The following is a 24,229-nucleotide window of genomic DNA, read 5'->3' as shown; positions in this document are numbered from 1 at the left end:
TGTACCTTTTTACATCCCACACAGCCTAGCCCAACGTATTAGAAACAGAAAGCTCTCAAGAGAAGTGTTTTGAGTGGATGCATGAAGTTTAGAGCTGTGACAACTGTAGCTCAGAGTGTGTGAGTGCCTGGCCCAGGGTCGCAGAGCATGCAGTCTTCACTAGGAGCTCTCCTGTTGTCTTGTTTTATCAGATACCAAAACCAGGTCCAGTTTTGTCTGGTTCACGTGGGCTGAGGAGCAGTGTTAGCATTAAGGTTGTGGGGAGGGTTCTGGGTGTCTGTAGATGCGAAGAAGCAATGGCTCCTGAAATTAATTTGTAGGGAAAGACCTTCCTTTTCATGCACGCCCTTCTCTTAGGGCACAGGGCTGAGTCTGACTCTAGGACAGTCTTCCTTCTAGAAACAGGCCAGGGCCCACCTGCACTGGAGGGCCCTCTGTGTCTTGCAGACACCTCTCCAAGGGCCCCTGTGACGCAGAGGAGGCATCTAGCAACACCCTCTCCTTTTTACTTTTTCAGTTGCTGAAAACATCTTTACATCTCTCACCCCCTTCAAGACTTACAGCGACCGTGAGCAGTCAAGGCAAAGGGTCTGATTCCCACTTGTCAGTTAGGACACAGGGACAGGGAGTTACAGAATTTTTCACTGCCTCATCTACAAAGCAAGATGACACGATAAGAGGGCTTAGGGAACCTGAGGCAGGAATGTTCTGGGAAACCATGGCCCCTTCTTCCCACCTAACTTCACTTCTAGCTCAGGACAGCAGAGGCAGGGCTGCTGCCCAAGCCAGCTGGGTCTCCAAGTAGATTTCTAAGGGCTAGCCCTGAGGGAGGGGTTACTCAGTGAAGGGAGCCCCGGGGCAGTGGAACCCAAGATTAGAGAAAGATATGCTTCCGGCTGGGCGCCAAGGTGCAGCCTTCAGCTCCAATGCTCTCTGCCCCAAGATGGCACTCAGAGAATCCACCTCACAAAATGTTCAAGCCTGCAGTCCCTCCCCTTTGATCCTGCTCTACCTACCTACTACCAGTCGCCAAATCAATCTGGGCTTTGGTTTCCTCATATATAACATCAGCGAGATGCTTCTATGAAGCAACACAGCTGAGGAACTTCTCTGCAAAGTAGCAGTGCGAAAGCCCCTTCTGTTTGCTGATACCTCCTTCTGCAGCTCCTCCCCCAAGCTGCCTTGGGGGTGCAAAGGCTGGGACAGCACAGGAGGCCACCACAGTGGCAGGCTGTGCCTGGAGGCCAAGGAGGTTGAGGTTACCACAGTTCTCTGGCCAGGCACTTACCGCCACACCCAGGCCTGACCGGTGGCCTGCCGCTCTCTGACCCCTGCACACCACGTGGTCTCTTGCCCAGCACCACACACGCCCCCTCCGCCGGCCAGCCTGTCTCAGGCCCTGCGAGCTTCCCCGGCACAATAGAGCTCTTTATTCCTTGCCCCTACCATGTCCCAGACCTGCTCCCGGGCCTGCCTGTTTTCCTAGCCTCTGGCAGGTTCCCCCAACCCACCCACAGAGCTTGGCATTGGCCAGAGTCCCACCTCCTCTCCCCACGATCTCTCTGCAACTCTCTCCTCCCCAGAGCCCTTCCAAGGAGCTGCAGATCAGTCCCAGGATCTCCTCAGCCTGGATCCAGATTACCAGGCTGGATTCATAAGCAGACCCAGGTCTCAATCCTCCTGCAGCCCTGGACCCCTCAGATAAAAGAAAAATGTGACAAATTAATTCACAAGAAGGAACTGATGAGTTGTTACATATATCTTAAGAGAAGGCCAAAGGTAAGAAGCTTTGCCTGAAGGAGTGAATGATTCTTGAGTATACTGTTAGGTACCAAGGCACCAGTATAAGCGTATAAAAGGGCATATAAATGACATCTGGTCCTAGGACAGCCCAGAGCTTAAAGCAGATTTTTATCCCCAACACAAAAAATAAAACAAAGCCACCTCTGTCTTCCAGCTGGGTGAGTTTAGACAAGTCCTGAGAGCCACCCTCCAGCTGCCCCCTTGCTGGGGTGGATGATAAGGTCAGTAGGGCTTGTGACCTTCAGTGCTTATGCCATCTGGGAGACAGATAATGGGAGGGGGGCAGCTGAGAACATACATTCTTAACAGGTTCCCAGGTGATGCTGATGCTGCTGGACTCGTGGCCACACTGGCCTATAAAACGCCTCCTCCCACACTCAGCCAGAAGCAGTCTTGGATGCAGGGTAAGAGGAGGCTGCTGACCTTGTAGAATAGAGGTTGATATTGAATCTCAAGCAAGAGAGGAAGGCTGCTGAAGGGTCTACATCGTTGCTCCAGACAAAATCTCCTGACAACCTGGACAGTAGAAAGGCTCTGAACCTCAACCAGCAAACCTGGGAGTCTCACTAAATCCTGTGATCTCTGTCAAACCACACTTTCTGATTTCCCTCTTATGTGCCAGGTACTTCAAACACCTTATTTCTACTCCTCACTATAACCATGCCAAGAGATATTCCTGAAGCTTGCAGAAGGGGGATTTGAACCAGACCTAATTCTAAAGCCCAGGCTCTTAACCTCTAGGTGATTCTGCCTTAAGAAACTAAAACAGAACAGCTAGTTTGTGCACCATGTCTCTCTCCCACTTAACCCCACGTGGATTTTAATTACAGACGAAGAGGGCTTGAGTGATTGGAATGATGAGTAATGGAGAGAAGGAAAAGATTCTCAGAAAGCAAAAGATTGCCAAAGGTGGGTCGAGTTAGTTGTAAACTTCGCCTTCTTAGGAGCAAGGAGCTGGACCCAAAGCTTGCTTCTAGCTCTAGGATTCAAGGAGATAACTATGTTTAAGGACAGTTATTTTCTAAATTAAGAAACACAAGAGCTCCTTGACTGCTAATCTTCTCAGCTGGAGGAAACCCTGTCTTTCCTGGACTAGAAAGCAGGCAAGAAACAAACCCTCTAAAAAAGGACAGCAGATGTGTCCAGGTCAGCCGCAGGGTGGGGTGCGTACGGCTCTGACTGGCGATTCTCTATTTAAAGCTGCCCATGTCACGATGGAAGATTCAGAGCCCAAGTCCTTCTCCTCGACCCCTGTATTCCATCCCTTCCTGGGGCCCAGTGCCTTTACCCCTGAATGGTGAGCTCATGGTCATGGCTGGGCCTTCCCCATTCTGTTCATTGCTGTATTCCCACCCACAAGCCTAGCTGTTGGCACATCAGGGGTATAAAACATGTTGCATGAATCCCACACTCCCATCATGCCTGCAACGTCCACTGGGACTCTGCCAGCTGCCAGGATTCCTCTAGCTATACTCTAGGTGGTAAGGGCCCCGTGTGAAGCTGGAGACTAGAGTAAAATCAAGAGGCTGGGAAATCACTTCTTAAAACTTATTTTAATATTTTCCCCACCCCCCAAATTGGGAAAAGCCAACAGTCTGGCTGGATTTAATTACAAATTAGTACACATTTTTCTGTCATTGTTTAAAGTAAATCAACATTGTGGCAATGAGGGATTATCCTTGGAAAAAGTGAAACCCATATTAACAAAATATGTCATGGAAGAACTCCACTTAGTGATTTCACTGGTTACTTACAACTCTAGAAAAGGTCAACATTCTGCATGTTCCCTGGGGCTTATCCATGCAGTGGAAAGAGGCCTTGGCCAGACTCGACCAAGCCCAATCAGCTCCAACCAAGCCCTAGACCCAATAAAAGCAAGAAGAGAGGGCATCCCTTCTTCAAAATGAGGGTAGAAAAGGTAGATCACCAAATAAAGTCCTACAGCTTCACTCATAAGAACTTGGGGGAAAGGAGGCAGGAAGTTAGAGGGAAGTCTTAAAGATGCAGCATTCCTTCATCCTTAAAAGAAAGTTAAAAATTAAACACTTCACTGAATGAGATGGGATCACTGAATGAGAGGGAAGAATAGAGGAACAGAACTTAATTATCTTGAGTAAGTTTAAACATGGTCTCAACTTCATCCATCTTTTCACATATACAGACACCATCCTTTCAGTGTTGTGCTCAACCTTTGAGACCCCATGGGTATTCTGATTAGCAGCCTGAAAGTAATGGTTTTAAAAAAAGGTACGATACACACATGTGTATAAATACGTATATTGCAATAAAATCGCTTTGGAAAGCTAGGGGCAACAAGGACTCTGGAGCTGACTTCCTTCCCTTCAGAGTTCCACAGGACAATACATCCGTGAACCTCTCTCCAATATGGAACACTCCAACGTCCCTTAAGATCTCCTGACACTGGGGAGAGTGGGGCAGGTCCACAAAACAAACAAAGGTCCTAGAAAATGTGTCACTACTGGCATTTTTCACATGTAAAAGAAATACTAGTCATGAGTCATTTGAGAGCTCTCTACCCTTCCTGACTGCCCTCCCCCCTGCCTAGGGAACTCAGATGCCTGAATGCTGCATCTTTAAATATTTCTGGCTGAGCCCTTTTGCCACATATGTCAGTAACATTCCAAGCTGGCTACCACATGTTCAGACTCTGGCCTCCTTCCCCCTGTACTGTCGAGTGCTCTGCTGTTTCAAGGGCACAGTGGGGCCATGCAGCTCCCATTTCAGCTCCATCTTCAGTTGATCATACATCTCAGAAACAACCAAATTTTTAAAAAATTAGTTCCAAGAGAATGTTCATATTTGAAATACCTATTTCCTTTGAGATTATTTTTTAACTTCACTCAATGAATCTATTAAAGTGAGTTAGACAAAGTGTGTGTGTGCACATGCACACACAGACACACACACCAGCACACACCCACAAAATTTAGGGGTTTGGAGGTTGTTTCCTGCCAAAAGATCTAACAGAGGAAAGCTTATGTGCTGATCAAGTTTTAATATCACGGTTAACAAGAAATGTACACCATTTAGCAAGCACACACGAGACTGTGGGTGGGACTCCTGATCCCTGGAGCATCGGGCTTCCCGGCCCATTTTCTGCCTACCTTTGGAACAGTTTCAATAGTTACTACATTCAGAGAATCCAAGAGGACTGCATGGACAGATGAACCTTTATTTAAAAAAATAGCACTTCAAATAAATTAAAAGGGACAACCGTCAAGTGTTCAAATTGTGAAGAAATAGCTGAAAACCTAGAGAGACTCCAAGCTGCAGAGTTCTAGCCTCATTCTTTGTCCAATGGCAAAACCCCACACATCTCAGTACTCCCACTCAATTTTTTCCCTACTGAGATGAGGGAAGCAATTGCAAACAGGAGACCAGACGGAGGAGAAAGCTGCATCTGGCTGGAATGAACATTGCCACGTACTTGCTAATACGGGTTTCACTTTATGACCAAATGTATTCTTTCAAAAATAAAAAAGGGGGGAGGGAAGCTGCATGTTTTTAAAAACTGAAGTTATTTAGGGATAAAACACTAACTCTAGTGCCTTTAACAGGCAAGAGCAACTTTTTTTCCTCCGAAGTCAAACACCATCCCCAGCCGAGCCTTTGTGCTACAAGCTTTTCAGGAGATGTTACCTAAACTTTATTAAAAGAAAAGAACAAGTTTAAATATAGACACTGGACTAGCCCAGTCTTGTATTTTCAAGTCCACATTCTTCATCTGAAGCACTGCATCAGGGACCCCCCCCTGAGTCTGCATGTTTTCAAGTTCACAGTACATGGAACCAGTTTTTCTTTTTAATTTTTTCCTCACTCAGAGCAGCCACACGCAGTGGCCGTTGACGCCGGAACCTTGGGCGGGGCCTTTTCCTACGAAGCCTGGCCAGAGTTGCCCAAGGTTTCTCCTCAATGAGAATCGATGCTGTCATGCTCTATGGATGGGAAAAAAAGCAAGAAAATAAAAGCACCTGGTACAGGTTTCATGAGATCCATTTGGATTCGCTATGTTCCAAACCCGCTGCTGAATGCCATTAGTCCACTTTGTGTGTGTTGAACAGTTTGTGGCTAGGAGTGGGTCTCAATTCGAAGAACTGTTATTGGACGCCCCAGAGGTTGATGCAATAGCAGCTCCAGCAGGGCTACTTGTGGAGACCGACTTTCGGATGTGAGGAAGCAAGTAGGGGTCACAGGCCAACTGCTGGACGTCGATGCGGTCCTCCTTTCGGTAGGCCAAGCATCGTCGAATAAACGCCTGAAAGGAAAGTTTCTTGAAGAAGCCTGAAGCAGATGATCCTGGCACCCCAAGAGGGAACCCAGGAGGTTCTGTAGCAGCTGCCAGGGCCCAGAACAAACGTCTCCTAAAGAGAAGGGGCTTTAGGGCCTTGCCTGGAAACCACTAGGCAGACCCAGGAGAGACGTGCCAGACGCAGCATCTCTCTGTGGCCGCTGGTTCCTTCCCCAGCGAAGGTGCCTGAGCCATTCCCGAGGGGGCACGGGGCACGACCTCTAAAGATCTCTGTCCCCAAAGCACAAAGACCAGCGCAAAACTCCCCCTCTCTGCCTCGGCTGATGTGCACGGGCACAGTACAACTTCATAGTTCTGCATCTACAAACCACGGTCTCGTGTGAACTTCCTGAGGAAGTGGAAACTGTAGTTACAAACTATCACCACGTGCAGGGTGAGGAGACCAATACTGACTAACACTGCGGTGTGCCACAGATGCGTAAATGCTTTCTCGGTGTATCTTATTTTTCCCTGAAAGATCAGCAGGCAAATGATCAGGCACTACTACATCTAAGTAGTAAAGGAAAACCTGAACAGGACTTGTCTCCTCAAGAGTACTGCAGACATAAAAACTTACTGATTCGGAATCCTAATTCACTACCAACATGGAGGTTTCCTTTGTGCTAGGTACGAAGAGCTATGTAGCCTCAGTTTCTACAATTTTAAACACAAAGGCCCTTACGTAGATTATCTGTCTTCTCCTATTTCTTAACCAGACAGTTCTATTTAATCACAGCCTTATAACATAATTCTTTTAAATTGAATCAATTTAAAAAAATCTAAAATATTATCATCCAAAGTCCATCCTTTACATTCGGGTGGTAATGATGCCTGGATGTAGGTCCATTGATCGTAGCAGATGTACCACTCTGGTGCAGGATGCTGACAGGGGGAAGGCTGTGCATCCGCGGATGGGGTGGCTGCGTCAGCAGGGAGTATATGGCAATGCTTTATGTTCCACTCAGTTTTGCTGTGAATCTAAAACTGCTCTGAAAAGTAAAGTCTATTTTAATATATCTAAAACATAAAATGAACTACTGATTTTCTATTTTTTTCATGTTTAATTAATAAAATTCCTGGTTTTTCAAAAGCAAAGACACCTACACATAGTTGCTTTATTAAAGCATTTGGAAAATAACAAATTAACAGAAATGAACATAAGGATCCTTGGCCTTTAAAAATTAAGCTTTCTGGGCTTCCCTGGTGGCGCAGTGGTTGAGAGTCCGCCTGCCAATGCAGGGGACACGGGTTCGTGCCCTGGTCCGGGAAGATCCCACATGCCGCAGAGCGGCTGGGCCTGTGAGCCATGGCCGCTGAGCCTGCGCGTCTAGAGCCTGTGCTCCGCAACGGGAGAGGCCACAACAGTGAGAGGCCTGCGTACCGCAAAAAAAAAAAAAAAAAAAAAAAAAAAATTAAGCTTTCTTAGTGAGATACCTGGAGCTGGAAGGTTTTCTTGGGATGGACACCAATCAAATAAACTCCTTTTGCCTTGAACTTTCCCTCTACACAGCTTCCAGGGCAGGCTTTTGAAACAGTAATCAGATCACAAAGTTGCCCTGATTAAAACCTTCAACTGCCTTCCATCAGTTTACAATCTATCCTGCTGCCTCTCCTACTACTCTCCCCTCTGCTCAGCCTGCTCTGTGGACCTGCTAAGCTCACACTCACATCTGAGCTTTATTCACTTCTCTCTGCTCAGAATATTCTTCTCCCAAATCTATACATGGCTCCCACCTTCACATCAGTCAAGACTGTTCAAAAAAGTCACTTCATCACTGAGGCCTTCCCCGACCATGGGTTCCCCCCTCTCTACTCCCTTACTCCAATTTGCTTTCTTCAAAACATTTATCACCACTTGAAACGTATTCATTTTTAGTTATTGTTCGTCTCACCTAGTAAAATGTAAACTCCGTAAGTATAGGGACCTTGTCTGTGCAGTTCACTGCCACACAGTCACAGCTCCTTCCACTACCTAGAACAGTGTCTAGTACTTAATAGGCACCCAATAAATGTTTGTTGTGGGAAGAGAGGGGAAGAAGAAGGTAGGGGTTGGACAAATTACCCAGAGAAATAATAGAGAAAGCAAAGCAGACATTTCTGCTGGCCAATGGATCAAAACTTACCTTTGCTTCGGGTGTTACTACTGGCTTTGGCGGGAACTGCACTTCAGTAGCTTTGAGGATAGTATTTTCTTGTAGAATGTCTTGCTGGGACTGGTTATGGCCAAAAGGCTATCATATAAAAACAAAACAAACAAAGGTATGCCTCTGGTTAAAATTAGAGAGAACACAGACTTCCCAGGTGGCACAGTGGTTAGGAATCTGCCTGCCAATGCAGGGGACACGGGTTTGAGCCCTGGTCCGGGAAGATCCCACAGGCCGCGGAGCAACTAAGCCTGTGCGCCACAACTACTGAGCCTGCGCTCTAGAGCCCGCAAGCCACAACTACTGAGCCCACGTGCCACAACTACTGAAGCCTGCACGCCTAGAGCTTGTGCTCCGCAACAAGAGAAGCCACCGCAATGAAAAGCTCACACACCACAACCAAGAGTAGCCCCCGCTCACCACAACTAGAGAAAAGCCCACATGCAGCAACGAAGACCTGACGCAACCTTAAATTAATTAATTAATTGAGAGAGAGAACACAATTCAAAACCAAAGAGAAAGGAAAGGAGAAGACACATCTCAACAAGAACTGCTAGAATGAACTTTGGAGATGATCTCCTCTAATTCTCTCATTTTATAGATAATGGATGGAAAGGCTCAGAGCTTAAGTAACTTGCTCAAATTCCAACATCTAGGTTAAGGCAGAGCTGGGACCAGAAGCAGCATCTGCTATATCACAACACCTATGCTAAGCTTTGCTTACAGCAAAGATAAAGAAGATTCAGAGCAAGAACCAGCAACCTCTTTTGCCCTGAGTGATACCTGTGGGCTTAAGTAATATATATGTGTGCCGCTGACAGACCCGAGACACAGATGAAGAAATGGAAAGGAAGTGAAAGAGGAGAGGGGTACCAACAAAGTGGGGAAAAAACAGAGTCGGGGCTACTCAGTGAGTGGCTTCATCTGTGCCACAAATTGCTATCTTCTAATAAACTCCTAAAAAAATAAGTTCACACCTAGTGTCATCTCTACAGTGTTTCTACTGAGACCACGATTCTTTCTAGATAACCTCTACTACTATTATCAGCAGCACTTCCACAATATCAGAGTATAAATGATAATTAAACCCTATTAGTTCTGAATAGTTTCCCCACATTAGATAGGTACAATAAAGAAACAAACCCAAGGAGAAGTTAAAGAGGAAGCTGAGATCTGAATTAAGAATTTGGTCTGGAGATTGTAATCAAAATATTAGGAGTCTAAGGGAGTTGTAGAACTCCCAAATGGCTTAAACCCACAGCCCAGTGGGGAACGCTAAAACACACAAACACCCTGGTAGCAGAAATAAGAATATAAACATACAACTGGATCCCAATATATACATTTATACAAGATATTATGCTCATAAGGAAAACACAAATGTGACAATTCATTAGATGTAGTTTACCATCTACATTTTTACTTACGCAAATAATATATCACCTTTACCAGAAGTAACAGACAATGAGTACTTTCTGATGTCACCTACCCGGTACAGAAATACAAAGCATGCTTTTATTAATAATAGCTCTAACTAATGGGGTGGTTGGCAATAAGAAGCCTTGCAGATTTTTCAAGTTTCAATTCTTGGGACCCTTAAGAATGGCTCTTGGGAAGACTGTATACTTTAGTAACTATTTTTCCCTGTACATATTATCAGAATCAAAACATAGACTGGATCTGAGAACAGCAAAAAATGCATGTCTTCAACAGCTCCGCAGAATTCATTAGGTGCCCTGGGCCTGAAAATTTCTGCTTATGCATAAAGCTTTTATAATTAAAGTCTGTATTTTCTTCCAACCACAACTTTCAGGATTCCATTCTGTATAACCCAATGTTTAACTCCAAGAGAATAATCCACACAATGCCACCGTGTACATGCACCACCTAAGACAGAAGCCACCACATCCAACTGTCTTCATTACCTTCCTTCCATAAAGACACTGGTAGAAGATCACACCCACTGACCAGACGTCGACTTTATTTGAGATCTTTGGTGGTTCTTTCCCAACCACAAAACACTCTGGTGGTAAATACCTGGGACAAAAGGGAAATAAAAATTCTTAGAAAAAAGACTGTATAAATCTAAGACATTTACAAAAAGGCAAAATAAAGACCCTGTTAGAAATAAAAATATCTGAATCTTAACAGTTGAAAAGCCAACTTAGACCCATCTGGATAAAGTAGATGAAAAGACACTCTAACTTAAGGAGGCAGCAATGTCCTATTATAAAGCCTTAAAATACATGTTTCTTACTTATGGACAGAGGTGAATATTGTCCCTAGTTCCTACTTTACCCACCCCAGCCTCCTTTCCCAGTGCTGTGCCTAATACAGGTGTCATTCAACAAGTTTTTAAAAGGAGAGGGAGCACAAAAGAAGTGCACTCCCTTTTATGACAGCTGCAGCAACAAACATTAAAATACAACTAGAAGTGGTGTGATTTCCTTTCAGGCTGGCAGAAGAAGATGTCTCCAAAATAAATTACTCCTTTAAAAGTCCAAATGAATTCAGGACCCAGTACAAATCTCTGAGGGGAGTGGCTATTCTGTCTTCTTAAGGTAGCCTCTTTTGGAAATCTAGACTAAAAATAACTACAATTATGGTCAATGGTGACATTGAAGTTCATATTATGAAAGGATATTTTACATTCCCTACTTCAAGAGTGATCAGGGGCTTATGGGAGACTAACAAATAGTGCATAAAAAGCCAAACAAACTACTAGTTATTAGCCCAACTCAATCCTCATCTGAATTCGTTCCTTCCCCACCCACCCCTGGCCTCTAAAAAGACTAGCTGGACAGCCAACCACACCAAATTGTATGGTGTGGAAGGTAAGTGCCTCTTAGCATTTAGGAAACGAAATAAATATGTTTCTCCTCATTGCCTGGAGTCTTCACCATAGCACAGCTGGAAGGCAGAATTCTGAAGATAACAAATTGATTTCTGCAGATTTCATGCTGGCAAAATCAATTCTGTGAAAAACTATTATAAACCCTGCTGTGCTTCTGGTCTAAAAATCTAAATGTATAGCTGGAAGAGAATCACAAGAGTTGAGGCAGAAAATGTTCAGATGATGGGCTTTTTTTTTTTTTAAAGAATTTTAGTTTCAGGTTGTTCCTTTTTATTTTTAACAGTCATTTTTAAATGATTAAGACCACTGACCTAGATTATTATTTCACAATGAAAGCTTTTAGCCAAAACACACATTGAAAAGTGAAAATATAGACAGAGAACTCACAAAGGGGGGTGGGGGAGAAAGGCAAAGAAATAAAAATATAGACAAAGAATCTATAAAAAGAACAGCTCTTCCAAATGCCACTAAAACCTCCCTGAACCGTAAGTTTTCATGGTTCTTGATTCTTTAATATACATAACTTAAATATGATCTTGGATAAATAACAAATAGAACCTTGATTCTAAAATGATTTTTTTAATGTACTTATAACTCTTTGGTGGAAGCAGTAGGGAAAAAGTAAGTTCTTGTTTGTGGTGAGGAAGCACAGAGGTTGTTGGACTTCTCCAAATGCAGAGCAATAATTTGGCCAAATAGACACTGTCCCTTAACAGTACAAATCTGGCATATCACTTTCTAGGACTCAGTTTCCCCAACTATAAATGAAGAAATACACTAGTTCTTCACCCAAATAATAAGCATTCTAAGTCCTTATCAAGGACTCTGGGAGGGAGAGTAGAAGACAGTTCTAAGATACTACACTAAATTGTATTTAAAAAACAAACAAAGTTGCATACGCCATCATGATAAAATCCTCATAGAGAAAAATGATTCTCAAGGCCTAGTCTAGGGGTTCCTTATTTAAAAGTAGTATTCCATGTAGAAGAATTCTGGAACAACCAAATGCCGCAATCACTTAAAATCTGTTATGTCCTCCCATTCTATCTATGTGTCTCTGGGACATAATACGAGGATGACATATTGAGGATGGTGATTATAAACACCAATATGGAGACTTTTTAAACCTTCATAGAAACCCATAATATTAATTTTCTCAGTAGCTCCCTCTCTACTTTACTCTTTATTATGAAAAAAAAATCTTCAAATATGATCTAAAGTAGAAAGAATCATAAACATCATCCAGCTTCAATAACTGTCAAGATGCGGCAAATCTTTGCTCTTATACACCCCTCTCCACCTCCCCCAAACAGATTACTTTGAAGCAAATCCCAAACATTATATATTTTTATTTAAATTCCAACCACTGAATTTTATAGCTTAGCAAATACAGCAATAGGCAGCAATGAGATAATTAATTTAAACATGAAAAATCTTTACCTTTAAAAAAGAACAAGCTATCAAATGAAAAGCTAAAATCCAAGTTCTGGTGAATTTATATAGCAGAGGTATAGACCTGCTTCCAGAATTTCCAACAACAGATATTTTTGTATCATTTACTGACAGGAACCCACAACCACCACCAAGTGAATAAACACTGTAAATGTAGCTTCTATTTTAAACCTAGAATCTCAAAGTTTTAATTTAGGGACTGATTTTCACTATAGGTACCATCTCCACAAACAATACGGAGCAAGGGAAAGTTGAAATTTTGTGTACATGGTGTTTCTAGCAGGATATGATTGCGTCTTTCTTTAATATGATGGGAGTGGTAAGACCAGGACTGACGTCCCCCTCTTCTCTGTCTGTTTCAGATCAACAACCTCATTCCGAGAGAGTCACTGATCTCCTAAGGGCCAGGGCCCTTCAGTCTCAAACATAAGTGACTTGGCCAACTGACCCTGGGGTTTAACAGTATGTATTCCCCCTCCCTTAGTGCTACTGGAGGCTTTCCCATGTTCAGAATTACACATTGCAATGTATGGCTTTGTGTCGCCGCCGCAGACGTGAAAAGAAAGCTCTGGTAACATGCCTTTACAATCACAAAGCCAAATGCCTGAGCTGCAGGTATCTTTTATGGTTCTCACTGTCAAAAGTAATACTTGGCAGAGTAGGATAGGGCATAGAACAGGCAGGCAGAGCTAGCTGGGGTGGGGTGGCTGGGGAGTAGATGAGTGACAACAGACGGGAAGAAATGTGGCTCAAAACCTTTTAGAACGTGGCTGCCAGAAATGGCCAAATTTCTTGGTAAACCATGCTTGTGTTCTCCTGTTTAGATTTCAAGGGATGCTATGGTTATTTTACGTCCTAATCTTCATCACTCCTTAGTTCTTGAGAGTCCACCATCCTCAGGCAACTCTAAAAACAAATCCCTCATCCCATTAACTCATGAAGAGAGAGACCTGCATTTGAAATTCTGAAAAGAATTTAAGGCCATTCTTTACATACGCATGAGCAACCTCATCCTCTATCTACTCAGTAGGGGCAAACCTACGGAGGAAACAAACAACTCAAACACGTGGCCCCACATAATCTCTTTCTCAATGGTTTTTCAAGAACAGAAAGAAAAATTAAGACAAATTCATGTAAATACAAAGAGTCAAACTGTTGAAAAGACAGTAAATATTTGGAGAGGAAAGTCTACTATGGTATACAGCATTTTTGCCTAAGCAGACAGGATGTAGTTTAATTAATAATTACCAACACTTCAGTATAGCACAGCCACATCTCCATCAGCCAACTTGACAAATCTCCCAGGTACCTACCAGTAAGTACCAGCACCTTGCGATGTTAGCTCCATGCCATCCACTGAATTGTAGCTATCATCATCCATGATCTTGGAAAGACCAAAATCTGTGATTTTTATCTCTCCACATGCTGTACCATTTACTAAAAGAATATTACCTAAAAAGATAAAAAACTTCATGAATAAAAAACTTACTAATTAAAATAAACCAAGGTAATAACAGGCAAGAAGAGGACAACTGAACTGAAACTCTTACATATAACAGCAAACATTTAAATCTCTGGAATGAAACGATCTGGACTCTGGATGCTAGGGGAGAGTTGTAAGTGTCTGGCGGCAAATTTCTCTTTTCCAAGAATCACCTGCTTAATGTGCCAAAACCACCACTATGAGCAGTGGAAAAAAATAATTAACTGGCCAAAGTAAAGTATCACTTCTATGGTTGGTCAAAAATAGTGGGAAAGTTACATCCGAACTTTCAGTAAGGATCTCTTAACCACCCTGTTTAGGACAGTAGTTTCGGAGGGGGGGGCGGGGGGAATCAAAGAAAACATACAAGGGAATCTAAGCTAGTACCACAGTGCCACCTACAGCTCCTGGGGCAGGAAAATGTAATGGATTCAGTGACAGAAAACCCCATCACACAATAGCCATCTTTTTAAAAAATCACTTCACTGTGATGAATTTTTTAGTCATTTGAATTATACTAGAAAATTAAAGAATAGTGAATAGTGAGATTTAACATGTAGCTATCAGAAGAGGAAAGCAAAGTTAACAACCGTGCCCACCAGGAGGTAAATGGGAATCTTCCCAACACCTAAGCTCAGCTGGTTAGAGCTGTCTACAGACAACACAGGCAGACTTCTAAGCAACAGCTCAAAATGACAACAGACAGAAGTACGAAGTCTAATTGCTCTCTACTCGACTGGCGACTATCAAAGTTAGATAGTAACCATGAGAAAAGATGGAAAATTCCACTCGGAATTTAATGAAATGGGAGGCGTATGTGTAAAATAATTTGTTAATGTGGGGGGCACTTATCAGAGAGACTTGGAGTAGAGGAACTGCTATGCAGTGTGAGTAATGGGAAAAAAACAAAACTGAGCTTGCCAGAGCAGTTCTTTCTTAATCGGACTGACATCATGAACTGCCCTGGCTCTAAGACAAGGGCATTGTTTCTCCAGAGCATTTAATACAACCCACCCTCCTAATAAACCCAGTGCTGTGTGGCCGGGACTCTCTTATTCCCACTACCCAGGCAATTTAAAGTCAGATGTTATTAGGCCTTCTTGGTCCCCGGCCAAGTCCCCTAACTTTATAAAGTTAAAAATCACTTATAAGACCAAAGAAATACTACCAATACTGTCTCCTAAAAATTAGACATACCTGGTTTGAGGTCATAGTGTATGATGGGAGGTTTTATTTCATTTAAGTACTTTAAAGCATTCACAATCTGCATGATGATGGATCGGGCCTCTTTCTCCGACATTAATTTGTGCTGTTTCAGGTAGAAGTCCAGATCATTTCCCTCACAGTATTCCAATACTGTACAAAACCTAAACATAAATAAACCAACATTTGACCGTGGGGTAAGAGCAAGCAGATTAAGTCTAAACCAGCCCAACTGAAAACGTCAGGTCATTAGCTTCTCACTTCTTTCTTCTTTGCTCCTTAAAATATTCTTCTATTCTTTATTCAGTATTAGCTAACTGAGTGGTTTACTGGAAGAAAACTGCTTACTCTTTTGGTGAAGAGCGTCTGCACCCTTCCTGCTGGAACCTGCTGTGCTGAAGTTCACCCAGGGCATACCTCTCCTTGAATCAAGACTATAACAATACTGACAGGAACCGTAATGTATTTAAGCTAGATACCTCTTTTACTATCTACACAATGCTCCATTTCTAAACAAGCACCTTATGATCAAATACACAATTGTCACTGCAAACATTTTATATGACCTCAAGTGCTGACAGTGAGGAAGAATCTAGGGTTTGCCTAGGTCCCAAGGGCTGGCTGCATACTACCTCTCCTGCCAGATTGACACATACTATGATTTCTCTTTGCTAAACACACAAGGTATAAAAGAGCTTTTTGAAGTACAGTATTGATGGTTCTAACAAATGTATTATTACACAGTATGAGTTTTTTTCTTTCACTTGTATCAGTATAGCATACAGACCCCAATTTTTTTTTAACATCTTTATTGGAGTATAATTGCTTTACAATGGTGCGTTAGTTTCTGCTTTATAACAAAGTGAATCAGCTGTACATATACATATATCCCCAAATCTCCTCCCTCTTGCGTCTCCCTCCCACCCTCCCTCCCTATCCCACCCCTCTCGGTGGTCACAAAGCACCGAGCTGATCTCCCTGTGCTATGCGGCTGCTTCCCACTAGCTATCTATTTTACATTTGGTAGTGTATATATGTCCATGCCACTCTCTCACTTTGTCCCAGCTTACCCTTCCCCCTCCCTGTGTCCTCAAGTCCATTCTCTACGTCTGCGTCTTTATTCCTGTCCTGCCCCTAGGTTCTTCGGAACCATATATATTTTTTTTAGATTCCATATATATATGTTAGCATACGGCATTTATTTTTCTCTTTCTGACTTACTTCACTCTGTATGACAGTCTCTAGGTCCATCCACCTCACTACAAATAACTCACTTTTGTTTCTTTTTATGGCTGAGTAATATTCCATTGTATATATATCATACAGACCCAAATTTAAAACTACATACCATTCGTGCCACTAAGGGTCATGTGTCTATCTTCCAAGGCAGTTATAAGCTAAAGGAAGGCTTCCTGAGAGATGAATACCTTTTAAACTATTCTAAGCTGTGACAATATGGGTAAATCACTCAGGGTCTAGCTGGGAAATAAAAACCAGTATTTATAACAGAGGGGCTTTAATTCAGGGAACTAATCCCAGAAATGACGGAAGAGCTGAGAAGACAAAGTGGCCAGTGAGCACCCCAGAAATCATCTAGAGCAGGAAGGCATTAGCACCCTAAGGCCAGAGGGCCAAAGGGAGGAGGGTGGTGCAACCAGAACCAGACTCACCAAGGGAAACTGCAACCACAGCTGGGCGGAGGGGTCTCCACCCACCACCACCTATCTCCCCATTGGCTGAACCCCACTGAATAACAACTGACAAAGGAGCCTGGTAAACACACCCTGCAAGGGCCAACTCAGCTAAGATTAAAGAGGCGCAGGACTAGCACTATGGGGCTCTGGGCAGTTTGAGGCCTTCACAAAGCACAGCAACAAAATGCGGACACACACAGTCCTGTGGGATCCCCAAACTGAACAACAGCTCATGCTTCTTATGAAACATAGCATGTCCTAGCATGCTAGCACCCTATCTGAGAAAATACGCCTAAAATTTATAGATTCTCTGATCTGATATGCTGAAATCTGAGGCAAAGACTCTCATGCTTAGTGAATTTATTCTGGACCCAATGCAAGCTGAAAATAAAATCTCACTTTTAATACCCAAACAACTCTCAGAAGACTTTCTAAAACAATGGTCTGACTTACTTTTGATAAAAATTCACCATACACACAACAGGAAGAACAAAGTAAACAACTTAACAATAGCATAGAATCAACTCAATTTCTCAGATTAGTTAAAAGTGTGTATACAATTCAAAACAGCAGATAATCCGAGTCATTATATTTATTTTTGAAACGGTTTTTGTACTTACATTTGGGGGTGCGTGTGTGTGTGTGTGTGTGTGTGTGTGTCCTTCCTAGTATTCAAGGAACTTACTGAAAGCAAAACAGTAAGCCACCCTGTGGAAACCTGCTCTCTAACTACAGTGGGGTTTTCTGAACCCCACTCCATGCTACACACATGGCTGTGCTGGGTGCACCCGACTAGAAAGGGGAAATCCCTGAGTGGATGTTTCCAAAGGGAATTATGGTCTCCCTTTGGGGCCACTTCTAAATGTCGGCCGGCTCTCTGTGCAGCAACCTCTGAGACAGTTGCTGTCTGGAACAGGCTGAACAGCCTGAGAGGTGGAGGGAAACACTTGTGGGCCAGACCTAGGTATGTTCTCCTGATTCATTTCAGACTCCAACAGAAAATGTCTCCAAATGCTGAAATATTTCTAAACTCCTGGATAAACCGAGAGGTCTAGAGCTTACCTATACCAAGTAATGAAATACAACAATGCCTACGGTTATTAAAGATCTCAGACAAGTCACTTAACTTCCCTGGTCCTCAAATCTCCACCTACAAAGTGAGAGGGCTGGACCGAAATCCCTATAAGCCTCTGAACCAACTTATATTTCAGGATGCAGCACTGGGCTGCGCCACATCCATTCTCATTGTGCAATGAAGGCGCGCCGCTGGCACGCCTTTAAGAGGCCCATCAGTGCTCATCAGGATGGGGCAGAGACGCTCCTGACTGCTGCTTCTCGCTGGTATGCCGGCACCAATTTGTGCCAGTTTCTGAGAGCTGATAGATTTTCAGGACTTTCGTGAGCTGGCTTTTAAGCCACTGGTAGGATGAATGGAAACAAAAGGTAGTGTATCCATACAATGGAATATATCCAGTCATAAAAAGGAAGTACTGATACATGACACAAGAAGAACCTTGAAAAAACACCATGCTAAGTGAAAGAAGCCAGTCACAGAAGGTCACATACTATATGATCCATTCATATGAAAGTCCAGAATAGCAAATCTACAGGTACAAAAAGTAGATTAGCGGCTGCTTACGGCAGGGAGTGGGGCTGGAAGAATAGGGGGACGATAGCATAAGGTTCAGGGTTTCTTTCTGAGGTGGTGAAAATGTTCTAAAATTGACTACGGTGATGGCTGCAACGTACATATCTGTGAATACACTAAAAACCACTGAACTGTATACTTTTAAATGGGTGAACTGTATGTATGTAAACATGTATCGATAAAGCTGCTTTTTTTTTTTTAATGGGACATGTTCAGAATATTTATACCACAGAAATTGGCAAACAGTACAAATCAGCCCTATGCCTCTCCCCACCAAGCTGGTTGCTAAACATTTACCAGCACACAACAGCACACACCCTGTGGCCAAGAGACGTCTTGCTGGCCCAAATCTGAATTCAAATATGATCATTTGCCCATAAGTATATTTGGTCCCCTCAGAGAGCATTTCCTGGACCCAGATTTAAACTCTATTCCATGAGTAGTCAACACACTGCAAGAAAATATTATCTGCTAAGCTAAAATGGCATAGCACTTACGAGTCAGTGTCCAGTGAAAAGTAATCATACAGTTTAACTATTCTGGGATGATCCAGTTCTTTGTGAATCCGGTACTCCCTACATGCATGCCTGTAAACAAAATGGAAAATTAACATTTTGCATTTTGGCCTGTCTCTTAGAACTCTTCCAGGATACTCCTAATTTATTCTCTCACTTCTCCATTGTTCCCGAACATTCATTCCATTCAGGTCCATCTAGTCCCCTGATCTTTCTTCATCTTATTTTCTCTACCAGTATCTACCAAGCTGTTGAGAAAATAGTAGGTGCTAACCTTTTATCCCTTTCGAGTTCATTCTATGGTAATCTCTTTTATATTTATACCCAAATATCAGAACTTTAAAAATTATAAAGACAGCATTCTTTTCTTTCCTCTAAAGCTGATATTTTCTATCTATAAATGTTACATATCCTGGGGTTACATCAAGGGGATCAATGTTAGCATGTAAATTCACTGGGTAAAAGGATTACCTGTTAGAAAAGGCAATTAGCAGTGCTTTGTATTTGTTTGTTTTTAAATCCTACTCCTTACAAAAAGAAATTTAAAAGACTATCAGCTTTACTTTCTTTTAAGAAAATGTTAATTTGATCAAAAGTTTGAAATTATGGAAACCCTAGTTTTCTTATAACAAGAATATATATATATATGTATGTATGTATGTATTAACATCTTTCTTCTTTAGTACTTTTCCAATTTAAAATTATTTAGTAAGATTAGGAACAAAAATGTACGATATAATCTGGCAAATTCATATACTGAATTTTAAAAGAGTAACATTTAGTTCTCACTTACAAAGAGAGTAATAGGATATTATTATATTTTAAGTAATCTAGCACCATTTAGTTTGGGGCATTTTGTTGTAAGACAAGAGTCAGAAAAGGGAAACTTTCCATAGTATGATTTAAAAAAAAGTGTGTTATTTTCTGAAATGTACTCTAGCATATCAAAAATACACAGAAAGTACTCAACCAAAGAAAAGCTGAGGAACGACTAGGGGAAGAGGGAGGGGAAGGATAGGAATCTAAAAGTAATTAAATATTCTTCCCCAATGGAAATTTGTCTGACTAGGCTTATTTTTCAAGTGGCCATTTTTGGCAGTTTTTGCTTCTTCTGATGCTTAATTTCATCAGCATCTTTATGTCTTTCTGAAAAGAAAAAACTTTCCAGCACTGAGGCAGAGCAGCGTTAGAACACAGGAGGCACTGGGATCAAGAAACCAGGCTTTGAGTCTGAGCTCCATGATGCCCCCTCTCCGGCCTTGTGGGCCTGCACCATCACGGCAGTGGACTGGAAGTTTTAAAGGGAGCTCCCTAGATTTGGATGCCTCCAAAGAGAAGCTAAGCAAACGTAGCTTTGACCCAACCCCCCATCCCACCAAAGCAGCTCCACACTGTCCTTTTTCACATATCAAGATTCCACGGGTAGTGCAGTGATTAAGAATCCGCCTGCCAATGCAGGGGACACAGGTTCAAGCCCTGGTCCAGGAGGATCCCACATGCCGTGGAGCAACTAAACCCATGCGCCCACAACTACTGAGTCTGCGCTCTAGAGCCCACGTGCTGCAACTACCGAAGCCTGGGTGCCTAGTGCCCATGCTCCCCAACAAGAGAAGCCACCACAATGAGAAGCCCACACACCACAACGAAGAGCAGCCCCTGCTCGCTGCAACTAGAGAAAGCCCGTGCACAGCAACGAAGACCCAACGCAGCCTAAATAAATAAATAGACAAACTATATATATATATATTTATATATATATTCCACAGGACAGTCCAGTGCATAAGACTCCATGCTTCCAATGCAGGGGGCACAGGTGTGATCCCTGGTTGGGGAATTAAGATCTCACATGCCACACAGTGCAGCCAAAAAAAAAGATTCCATGTAATATTTCATTTGGTAAAATAAAGGTGATGCTGTTTCTAAAAAAAGAAAACAAATTTAGAAACCTATGGTCTAAACAGATTACCATTAAGTCATTTCTTACTCTCACACACTATAAATCTATAGTCCTCTGCCCTTTTAACTTTTTGATTTTTGTGCTTTTCAAAGTAAAGACCAATTTCTCCATCGTGGTATAAAAAATAGAGGAAAATAAAGGAGGCAAAAATTATGAATCAAAGAAAGTGGCAAAGTCCTCGCCAACTAAGAAAACTTTCTGTGTGTCACTGAAAGCACTCCCTCAACATCACGTCAGGCTCTAAGGCCATTCCTTACGGTTCAGCAGGCAAGGCAGAGGCTCTGCCATGTCCTTTATATGTTCAACTTTCAACTAAGCATCCAAGGGATTAATGTACTATAAATACAGAAACTTAAATAGAAGGCTGGAAAAAACTTATCCACTAAAGTGTTAGTCTTTTTTCTTTTTTTAAGTGTTAGTCTTTTACTCTAAGTGGATCTATATTTAGACTTTCAATAATTTTATCCTAGAAAATTAGAAAAGAGTATCATACAAGAGTATACTAACTACTTTGGACTTCACTGGTGGTGCAGTGGTTGAGAATCCGCCTGCCAATCCAGGGGACACGGGTTTGAGCCCTGGTCCGGGAAGATCCCACATGCCGCGGAGCAACTAAGCCCCTGAGCCACAACTACTGAGCCTGCGCTCTAGAGGCCGCAAGCCACAACTACTGAAGCCCGCGCGCCTAGACCCCACACTCCCCCACAAGAGAAGCCACTGCAATGAGAAGCCTGCACACTGCAACAGAGTAGCCCCTGCTCGCCGCAACTAGAGAAAGCCTGCGCGTAGCAACGCAGCCCCCCCCCCCCCACAAAAAAGAGTATACTAACTACTTCAGATACAATTATTTCTGTGGATAGCTTTATATGAAGTTTTTCCTACCATAAAGTTCTTAATATGCTATTTTGGGGAGTTAAAGAAATCGAGTAATACCTATTAATGCTTTAATAATGCAAAAGTAAAACAATCAGTTTACTTTGTGTTTGTGGGGAGAGGAGAGGAAAGGGGGTATAGAACAGAACTCAAAAATAAACAATAGAACAACCTTCTATTTTCTTTGAATTTTTCCTTCTTTTTTACCCAAATAAATGTTCTGATTCCAGATGGGGCTTGGAAGTCATCCCCACAAAGCGAAAAGCAATCAAAAGACCTTACTATGGAGGGTAACAGTAGCATTTTCGTATTTCATAATGTTACCACAACACTGAAGTGTACTACTTTTCAGTTTAACACTGAAGTTTTGAAGCACTCTCTAAAATCTGTTTGGTGCCTGATATAAGCCTCCTTAATTTAAGTTCAAGGGAGTTAATAACATTTTGCTAATTCACTATTATTTGTAGCCTGAAATTCATCAGTATGATTTCATATCAGTTAGCAAGCAAAATCTTTCAAAGAAAGGTGGAAGTGCTTTAAGAATTTCCCCTCAAGGATGAAGAGGTCACAACAACTTTGCACACCCCCTCCCCAGTGTGTCTGTCAACTGGGAAACAGCTCCTGCCCAGATGGCTCCACAGAAGGTGCTCAGGAGTCAGGACTCCCGCCTTGGTGAGGAAACAAAGAATAGGAGGGCACCACTGCGAACCACAGCTGAACCGGCACAGAACTCAGAAAAACGAGACTGTCCCCTTCACTTGCTCTGTGACTCCATCTGGTAGACAAATGTGAAAAGAGAACCAATCTACACCCGTCAGGACTCAAAACAGCTTGCCAAATGTGTCAAGGAGGTGCATGGTCCTGACTTCAACCCCTCACTGCTTCAAAAGGCTACAGTGGGGGCTTCCCTGGTGGCGCAGTGGTTGAGAGTCCGCCTGCCGATGCAGGGAACACGGGTTCGTGCCCCGGTCCGGGAAGATCCCACATGCCGCGGAGCGGCTGGGCCCGTGAGCCATGGCCGCTGAGCCTGCGCATTCGGAGCCTGTGCTCCGCAACGGGAGAGGCCACAACAGTGAGAAGCCCGCGTACCGCAAAAAAAAAAAAAAAAAAAAAAAAAAAGGCTACAGTGAGCACAACCCCACCTGCAGTCACTACAGTATTCGACACCAGCGTCCTCTTTAAGATCAGCCTGAAAGCTGGATACTGAGACTAGGTAAAATCTGTATAAGTCTCTGCACAGGAACTACTTCCTCAAGGTTGACCAAGGTTGTCCCCTCGTAGAGTCAGCTGGTTTGGAGCGGGCAGTGCACACAAGCTGCGGCACAGGCTCCGAGGATAGCTGAAGGGTATTTTGAAAGAGATGCAGGAACTGTTCCTATACCCTTAGGTACTCTGAGTCTCAATATAATAAGGACATTTCTCACCGTTTTTCTAACTGGTCAGAATAACATGTGGTTTCCTTCTCTCAAGTGCTCCCTGGCATTCGCTGCCGCGTGCTATTCGTCCCTGCATGTCAAATGCCTGGAATGTACTTATAATAATGTAACTGCTCCTCAGAAGCATCTGGACTGCAGCTGCCTCTCACATAAGGGACGCATGAGGGGTGCCATGCACAGAGCACACATCATCCACTTTCCTACCTCTGCTAAGTCCCACTTCTCTTAATGCCACAGGAACCTTCTCTCCCCGAGTGCTGAGCACCACTGCCAATCTGCATGGAACAGCAAGAGTTCCCAGGTCCCGGATGAACAGTAGGTATAGAGCAGGAGTTGCCTTGCTCCATGCCTGAAGAATGGGTTGATGATGTAGAAATGTTTTATTTTTCCACTAAGACTTAGAAGCTAACTAAAAGTTGGCTAAAGTCCACTGCCTTTTTCCCTCCAAAGTACTATTTATAGGAAAAAAAAAAACAAAACTGCTTTTATAGAAAGGAGGTAGACTGCTTTACATCAAAAGGGGCTGTTTCCTCCTTTCAGGGGTAGGACATGTCTAATGTAGTATTTGTACCTACAACAAGGAAACAATATTAAACCCAGTGGGGATCCTAACAGCAAATTAAGTCTGCATGGCCTCCAAAGCAAGTGAACCATGAACTCCAATGTTCTGAAGCTCAGAGGAGAGACAGGCAAGGCCTGACATCAGTGGAACAAAGACATTCACACCCGCTCATGTGATAACTATTCATTCTAGAGAGCCACTCTCTCACCCCGTACCCCAGGCACAGATGGGGGCCACCGTGAGTGGCATTCTGAAGAGGGGAAAGCACAGCGAGCTGGACGCTGAAGACCAAGAAC

General features: G+C 43.0%; 1 protein-coding gene across 7 annotated transcripts in view; it reads right to left on the bottom strand.

Annotated features, from left to right (window-relative positions):
• Positions 1 to 3,117: 3,117 nt before the first annotated feature.
• Positions 3,118 to 24,229, bottom strand: part of TLK2 (tousled like kinase 2) — a 102,023-nt gene continuing 80,911 nt past the window's right edge. For 6 of the 7 annotated variants that reach the window (XM_079905968.1, XM_079905972.1, XM_079905969.1 and 3 more), the window contains 6 exons: positions 19,088 to 19,177; positions 15,243 to 15,412; positions 13,876 to 14,014; positions 10,182 to 10,293; positions 8,236 to 8,343; positions 5,632 to 6,079 (listed from right to left, as the gene is read on the bottom strand). In XM_079905968.1, the coding sequence (XP_079762094.1) occupies positions 5,906 to 6,079; positions 8,236 to 8,343; positions 10,182 to 10,293; positions 13,876 to 14,014; positions 15,243 to 15,412; positions 19,088 to 19,177 (793 nt within the window). In that variant the 3' untranslated portion in view covers positions 5,632 to 5,905. Of the gene's footprint in view, positions 6,080 to 8,235; positions 8,344 to 10,181; positions 10,294 to 13,875; positions 14,015 to 15,242; positions 15,413 to 19,087; positions 19,178 to 24,229 lie in introns of all 7 variants that reach the window. The other variant, XM_079905970.1, reaches the window with a different exon arrangement.

Source organism: Stenella coeruleoalba, assembly GCF_951394435.1.
Source record: "Stenella coeruleoalba genome assembly, chromosome: 19".
Lineage (NCBI taxonomy): Eukaryota > Metazoa > Chordata > Mammalia > Artiodactyla > Delphinidae > Stenella > Stenella coeruleoalba.
Note: the sequence above shows the minus strand (reverse complement) of the source record. Positions and strands in the feature narration are given on the sequence as shown.